This window comes from Apaloderma vittatum, unplaced genomic scaffold (genome assembly GCF_000703405.1).
Source record: "Apaloderma vittatum isolate BGI_N311 unplaced genomic scaffold, ASM70340v1 scaffold35645, whole genome shotgun sequence".
Classification (NCBI taxonomy): Eukaryota; Metazoa; Chordata; class Aves; order Trogoniformes; family Trogonidae; genus Apaloderma; species Apaloderma vittatum.
The window spans coordinates 3,761-11,841 of NW_009719441.1; the positions used below are offsets into that span (position 1 = coordinate 3,761).

Here is an 8,081-nt window from a genome sequence, read left to right on the forward strand (position 1 = left end):
GAATTTCATCTAGAAGGTGAACAGGCCAACAGTCTGAAAACAACCCCCAGCACTGGGCTGAACGCAGGCCAGATGTGACAAAGTGCTTTCAGGCCAGACAACACCTGTGTCCCACAGACCCAGCCCAAACATTTTCCCACAAGCCCAAAAATCAAACAAGGTTTTGAAGGCGACTACTGTGGAAAAGAGTAGGGTTTGACCAAGGGAAGTGCGGTCATTGGAGGGGACACTTAGCTACCAACTGCTTGCAAACTTTATTTAAGAAGTGTAACACGTGACTTGGTCACTCAGAGTTAAGGCAGCAGGATCTATGGTTACAGGAAATACGGACCTGCAAACCAGCCAAAGGGGCCTGGCTCTTAGCCCTCCCCAGGACAGCCCTGAGGCCGTTTGCATGCTTTGCTGAGGGTCTAGCATTGCCAGTCTGTAAGCCTTTCCTGCCTTTTTTCTCCATTCTCAGACGAACGTTTTAAGAAAGACTGAGGGAATGACTTACTTTCAGTGCGCACCTTCCTCTGCTGCATTATTGTGATCTGCTTCTTTAGCATATCCAAGGAGGCTATTTGTTCCTCCCGCTCATGTGTTAATTTGACAAGCTCTTTCTGCTGATTCAGCCAGTACTTCTGCAGTGTCATCAGCTCAGAATGATATTCTTCTATCTGCTTGGTCAGACTGTTGATTTCGATTTCCAGCGGTCCTTGCCCCTGTACGAGGGCACAGGTTTGGGATTACCAGGCAGGAACCGCTGGAGCACTTGTTAATAGCACCATCGCAGAAGGGCAGTTTGACTTTGCAGATTTTACAGCGAGGTCCTATTTACTCCCAGAGTATTGATGTTGTTCAATGTTTGCATCAGGTGCAGACAACTCCCTGTGCTAGGCACACCCTCACTTCCCAATTCCCTCATGCCAGCTCCTCTTCACATGCATTAAGAACTGTTTGACCAACATAAACAGCTACATTAACTAGTGCAGTTTTACATCACAATACTGGTGCCTCAGAGCTTTAACCATCCAGCACTTACGCAGTTACACTTACCAGGGGCATCCCTTGTCACCACAAAGAATAAAATCAAGTTTGGGACTGAAATGCAAAGACACCTACCCCCTGCTGAGAAAGAAGTGTCTCCAACCGCCTGTTGTACTGGCTGAGCACCACTCGCTTGTTCTCCATCAGGAGACTGCACTTTGCGATCTCACGTTCCTTGCAGCTGATCAGATCACGGATATTTTTTATTTCCTTGTCCAGCTCACAAAGTGTTTTTTGGAGAATTGTCAGCCTGCAATCGGTATGAGTCGCATTCAGAATAACCTGGGCCATATCATTCTCAACCTTGGAAAAATACAGCTCCTAGGAACACCAACAAAGAGAAAACAAATTACTGTCACCACCACCAACTCATTGATGTGTAATTTCCACTTATCAAAGCACAGGAATCAGAGGATTTGGATTCCACTCCCAGGCCTGCACTACAAGCTGTGAGCAAGCTACTCATCCTCTCTGTACCTTTGTTTCTCCATCTATTGACAGGAGATAGCAATATTTACCTCTGCCATAAAACTCTTGAAAAGTATTAAGGAGCCTAAACATCCCAAAACTGTTTAAGAGACCATACTCATCACTTCTGCAATTATCTCCCCTGCCTGCATGTCTCTAGCTACTGCTCTAGGCAGTTCCCTTCCCCTGCCCCCCTCCATGGAAGCGACCGTACCAGATCTGTTTTTCTCCTATGAAGTTTCGCAGTCAGCTGTGAGAAGTGCTTTGTGGCTTTGCTGGACATCATTTGATCCTGGAGCTTTGCCACGATTTCATTCTCCATCTGCTCTTTGGCCTCTGTTCCTTTCTGTATATCCTTACTGATGGACAGCAACTCCTTCAGACGGGCAGCTTGATCCTAGAAGTACGAAGACAAAGGCAAGGTCACTACAACTGTTTGGGGAAGGGGATTAAACCCCCATGTATGGTTCAAAAGGATTCCTCTTTCATGTGACTCTTCTCACCCTCTTGGTCCCACTGAGGGCCTGCTCTGTCTCATGCAGAACACGGGCATAGGTGCCAGATTCAACCTTCAGGGCCTCCTGCCTTGAGAGGCACTGGGCAATCAGTCTCTTTGTGGTGTTGGCATCGCTCTCTGAACGGCTCAGGATGGTGACAAGCAACTCGTTCTTCTCCTCCTCCTTCCTGATTGACTTTCTGCAGTCATGGATGCCCATCTCTAGGGACTTGAGGTCATGTCTGTACTTGCTGGAGAGGCAAAGAGGATGGAAAAACATCCCAGGAATCAATTCACGTGCTGAACGGTCACATCTACAAATTCCTCTTTTCAGACTTGTTATTGCAGCAACAAGTGACCATGAAGAAAGATCTTTATAAAGGCTGTGACAGTGCAGAGTCATCAGAAGATGGATGAAGACAGTAAGATTTAAAAGGAAATGCATGCAGGAAAATTAATTCCTGAAGTCCTGTTCTTTACCAGGATTCCACCATCTAGAAGCCTATTGTTTGTTCTCAGAAATTCAGTCAAGCTTTAAAACTCCAGAACAAATAAACACTTCCATGGGCAACAATGGGAAGGTTTCTCCTGAAGCTTTCTAAAGGCATCACAAAAAACCAAAAGTGATAGATAAATCCTGCTTGATGTCTCGCTCTTTGGACTGAGAGATGTCGCTAAGATGAAGAAACTCTTACAGGAATAAAATATGAATAGAAAAACTCTAAATAGCTTTAGAAACTCCATATATTTCAAGGTAGAGCCGTGTTTTGGATAAAGAAAGCGGTGACAAAAACCTGTGTTCCTTATCCTTTAACCTTACCGCGTGCTTCAGAGCAGTGAACTTGTTCAGCCCGACACACCCTGCACACACAGGAACAAACTCGACTGAAGACACACTGCTCCCTTCAGAATCCCTCCCACCCAAATTATCTGAGGTCTCTCCTGGGACTGTTTCCAGCCACCACACCTCAGCAGCTCCTGTGTGGCAACGTAGGCCTCATCTCTTTGCTTCATTCCAGCCAAGCTGCTGTTCCAGTGCTTCATCAGTCGCTTCTTCTCCATGTTAATGGCCTGCACCTCCATACAAGCCTAGGGAAGAGAGAGATGGTGGACAGGACTAATCCTTACCGGGTTGAAAATAATCAAATTCATGTTGCAACGCAGTATTTTCTTTCTGTCCATAATATGCTGGGCAGGAACAGCTTCATGTAATGTGTCTAGTTTACTGTGACGCCAGCCCACAGAGCATAGGTGTGCGAGAATAAAATGCTGAGAATCTGGGGGAGGAACTGATTTACAGGCAATTCTTAAGGACAAAAAGAAAACAGAAAAAAGAAAGAAGTCTTCATTCCACCAAACAGGGATGAATCCTACAGCTCTGGCCTCAGTTGTACACACCACGTGAGCAGGAGCCAAAGGGGTCAGGAAAATATTAACTAGAAGCTGAAAAAGCACGCTGTTACCTCGTTTACTGCTTGCCGAGTTACTTTTGTGTCCTTCACCTGGGCCACAAACTGAGCTTCAGACAGAGCAATCTGTTCTTGTAGATCATAGACTTTTCTTGTTAAGCGGTCGAGCAGAAGATCCTGAAGAGTCAGAGGCAAACGGCTCAGGAGGAGTAAGACAAGCTCAGTGTTAACCAACTCTATTCTACACGAATAACAGAGGCTAGAAAAGGGATTAAATTGGCAACTGGATTAAATTTGACTCCTACTGAAACTTTTCATTCATATACAAATGACTTATGAACACAGCGGTAACAACTTTCAAGAGAATGAAACCTCCTTTGCCAATTTTTCATTATCACACTTGCAGCAGCAAGTTCATCCTCTAGAGCTGAAGCAGCATTCGTTCTCGTCAGCCTGGATTATACCGTGCCACCTCTCCAGCAGCTGGGAATCTTAATAATTTATGTTCTAAAATCCTTTGGTTTTTTTTTAAAAAAAAGCCTAAATTGAATTTATTTCAACTGATTCCATGCAATTCTGCATGAGCAATCCTCAGCCTGTGTCCTGCTGCAAGCAGGAGGCAGCAGAGGGAGCTCCAGCACACCAACGGCTCCCTTCATTTCCAGTCGGCTTTTCATCGTGAAACTCATCGTGACCCAGAATATATCTCAAAACCTGAACACATACTTCTTTGCTAAACATTGTTCTGCTCCCACGCCCCCTTTGCTTGAGCGAAGAGTGTTTTACTGTTATAAGGCCTGTCAAAAACCTTTGGGCAGTCCATGCCACTATCTCGATGGTGGGGATTCTTCTCATTTTTAAGAAAGCCTATGGGGTTTTTGTTTCAGTTCTTTGAGAAAAACACTCCCCTCCACCCATCATCTGTGACCAGTCACTATAGCCTTCCTTCTGAAAAGGCAGCACGTCCTCCAGGAGTTACCACTAGCTGACACCTATTTTTTTTTTTTATTCTAAAGAAGACAACTTTACTTGATACCTGTTTTCTCTTTTCCACCTCAGCCTGGAGCTTCTCTGCCTCAGCTTTCTTTGTTGAGTGTTTCATCAACAAAATATTATGGCGCATTTCCTCGTCCATATTCTGCACGCAGAAGAGATGCAAGGCCAGGTTTTCAACCTGGGTCTGCATTGCAGAAACTGGGGAGGCAGGAGGAGAAAACATTTAGAGAAGTGTTTTTGTAGGACTCACCTTAAAGAGAGCACCCAAAGCAAAAACCGCACACACCCCACCTAAATCAGCCCTCCCTGAAATAAGAATTTACAATAGCTTTGGGATATAGCTCCACAAGAAAAGCTAAAACCTGGGTAAGCAGTTCCTTGACTCCTAGCACACAGAAACCCAGGAAATCAAAGAAGGGGCCTCAAGAGGCTGTAAATCCACTCCTCTGCCCCAAAACAGAAGCATCGCTTTCTCAGTCCTTTGAACACTTCTCTAATTCATTTTTTTTTTCAATAACCTGCAAAAACATCCCAGGAAATTCATTTTAACGCTTAGCTATCCCTGCCACTGCAATTGTTTTACTGTTTCCTATCAAAACACCTGCAAGGTGGAAAGAGCAAGTCAAGCCCATCTCTCTGGCTGGAAGGGGCTGCCACATGCATGGGGGCTGCTCTCGTTCTCCTGGCTGCCCCTGCTGACCTTTGCAATCTCATCACACCCTCAGACACACAGGCAAACATAACAGAGTGATGAGAATTTTCTTTCTTCCAGGTCACAGAACAGCCTACCCACCAGGAACAAGTGTAGTTTTAGCCCTAAAGACCTTCTTGGAAGCGCAACATAGAAACATGGCCTTAGAAACATGAGAAATTATACGGTAACCAGGGATATCTGTGAAACATTTCCATGCGTACATTATTTCTGATTAATTTTACTGTATTCTTCAATCCCCATGCTTGGCTTATTTTCAAATTCATTTCTCCACGTAGTACTACAATTGGGAAATTTTGCAAGACCTTCCTGAGTCACCTTTCTTGCGCTCATCAACTGTGTTCTGAGACATTTTCTTGCACGTAAGCCTGAGGCCCTCCAGTTCCTCTTCCAGCTGCTGACGTGCTGTGGCCGTCTGAGAACAGCGGGCACGGCTCTTCTCCAGTTCCACCTGCAGATGGGCCAGCTGCTGCTGCGCTCCGTAAAGAATCACCCCAAGTTCCTCTCTCTCTGCTTTGCCCTTCTTCGTTGCTGTCCTCTGCAGACAGAAGAGGAAATCAGCTGTCGCGCTTCAGCTTGGACAGGGATGGGCTGCTCTGGAAAAGCCAAGAAACAATGTCCTATACCAGTTCCTGAAGCTCTAGGTTCGCTTTTTCTATCTGCTTGGTAAGGTAATTCTTCAGGGCAGCCTGGAATCTTCTCATCAGAGGCTGTAAAGAAGTAGGAAGTTGATAAACTTTAATATACTTGTGTAAATAAATTATGAAGAAACTTGCTGCTACCCTCACTATTAAATAAAACATCTCATTCTCTGCCATAGGCACTTGCATTCTTATTTTGGCTACAGTCACTGTAACAAGTGAGAAAAGTTACACAGCGGGTATATCTTGACATCAGAAAGTGACCACCGAGAGTATCTGAAAGCCTGCAAGTATCTCTTTTTCAGGAGTACTGAAGAGTATCAGATGCACCCACTACATTGCTCACTGCAGAACCTGCAACTCTGGGGTTAATACTGAGGGAGCAGACACAATTCAGACACTGGTATTTTTGGAAAAGCTATTTTTAAACATGTAGGTTTAGCATACAGCTAAGCCACTGCTTACAGTTTACCTCACACATTTTTTACAAATAAAAATAGCAAGTCTGCTAAGGAGGACTACAGGATTTAAGGACTTCTCACGTGTTCTGGATCCAAGACAACCAGTTCTGTTTCTTCCACATTTTCTTCACTTTTCCCACTTATTTCATGTTCCTCAGCTCCACGCTGCTGGTGCTCCTCTTCCCACTCTTGGGCACCGTGCTCACGAGTAAGCTGATCAAATTGCTCAAAGGCAGACTCTAAGTAAAGATAAATGAGTTGTTCAGTGTTACCTGGACCCCACTCCCAGAGAAAAAAGAAAAATATAAAAGAAAAGGCTTAAATTTTGTCATATTACGCCTCTGATTGGATTAACAATGATCAGAAAAGGAGAAAACTAGAAACTGTGCTTGCAGACAGTACCAAGTGTTGTTCTGTTAGTAAGGAACCAAGGGCTACCTGACGCTGGGCCCTCAGACAATGTGGGCGCCTGCCGAGGAGGTCCTGGAGGAAGGGAAGGGTTTCCTCTCTCTGTTACTGGCTGCTCCGTGTCACTCTGTTCAGGAGGACAACTGCCTAATTCCACTTTGTCTGAGGAAGTCTCGGGAGATTTTTCCTGAAACATAAAATCCATCCCCTGAAATAGCTTTTCGATCCAACTCTGTTTGCCCCTAAAAACCTGCTTAGTTGTGTCATTGTTGAGACATAAACTACGTGGACAAAGAATCAACAAGAGGGCCTTGTTCTAAAATCAGCACACAGCTATCGTGGCAAAGCTGTGTCACTCCTGATTAAAAAAAGCCCAAACAACTTTACACATACACAGCACAACAAAGGAACCTCTCCAGCTTTGTCAGAGCTGTTCACCAGGCGAAGCTGTCACTTGGTGCTTCCCCAAGCAGCTTCTCTCTGTTCCAACTCTGAGAGGTTTTGTGTTTGCAGCAATAAAACCCCACAAGGAGGATGTGAAGTTACAAATACTGGTCTTTCACTCATTGAATAAGACTGTACATTTTATTATAGTGTCTCACTTCTGCAGAACCAACAAAACAACTCTGTAGCTCCACGGACCTCTCTCTCTGCCGGGGGAAAGGTCTCTTCATGGTCCTCCAGTGGAGCACACTCTTCCTCTTCATTGTCATTCTCGTTTTCTGCCTCTGTTGCCTAGCACACAACACAGGCAAAAAGCAGAAGAGCAGCATCGCAATGGGCTGTTTAATGTTAATGCTACAGTATTGTAACAACTTTTTATCACAGGGCACAGAACCTCATTTGCAAAAACAGTCACTCAGCTAGCGTTCATATAGTAACGACCCTGACAAAAATTCTACTTCTAAATTTCATGTGTTTCTAGCTCACATCTATTAAAAAAAAAAACCAAACAAAAAACTACCAAACCCAGAAACCCCACAACCCTCAGGGCTTTATTAAAAAAAGCCTTGCAGCTTGCACTACGTATAGCCAAATTATTCTCCTTTTTTCTTTTTAAAAAGGTACTATTGTACCCCATGTCATCATTTGCCAATACCGTTAGAAGAAATAAACTTATCACCAACAAACTTTTCAAAAAGAGCCTAGGTATGCACACCTGTGCATTGTGGACAACTGCCTTTTCAAGTGTCTGCAGCAGAACTGTGCTAAGAACCAAGGGAGAAACACATACTTCAGGATGCTGCTAACAGGATTGTAACAATTTCTTTTCTACTGGTGCTTTTTTTTCCTTATATGCAGGGCAAGACTTCAACAACCGCTCTCTTGTTTTACTTCTTCCAATTGAAAGCGTTTCTATGAAGACATCGCTGTGTAAGGAGCGCGTGGAAACACCACCCCGTGCGGATCCAAAGGAAAATCACCTCCACAGCAAGATGCGACGGAATTCTGACCCCATCC

The 8,081-nt window shown here is 44.5% G+C and overlaps 1 protein-coding gene across 1 annotated transcript in view; it reads right to left on the minus strand.

Annotated features, from left to right (window-relative positions):
• The window catches only part of CCDC40 (coiled-coil domain containing 40), a gene marked incomplete at its 5' end in the record, with an annotated part of 10,720 nt that extends 3,365 nt beyond the window's left edge, over positions 1-7,355 (minus strand). Inside the window, 11 exons of the mRNA XM_009870634.1 lie at positions 492-704; positions 1,105-1,350; positions 1,712-1,894; positions 2,001-2,244; positions 2,961-3,082; positions 3,457-3,579; positions 4,439-4,596; positions 5,429-5,648; positions 5,737-5,820; positions 6,294-6,451; positions 7,223-7,355. Coding sequence (XP_009868936.1) covers positions 492-704; positions 1,105-1,350; positions 1,712-1,894; positions 2,001-2,244; positions 2,961-3,082; positions 3,457-3,579; positions 4,439-4,596; positions 5,429-5,648; positions 5,737-5,820; positions 6,294-6,451; positions 7,223-7,355 — 1,884 coding nt within the window. The remainder of the gene's footprint in view (positions 1-491; positions 705-1,104; positions 1,351-1,711; positions 1,895-2,000; positions 2,245-2,960; positions 3,083-3,456; positions 3,580-4,438; positions 4,597-5,428; positions 5,649-5,736; positions 5,821-6,293; positions 6,452-7,222) is intronic.
• Between the last annotated feature and the right edge of the window lie 726 nt (positions 7,356-8,081).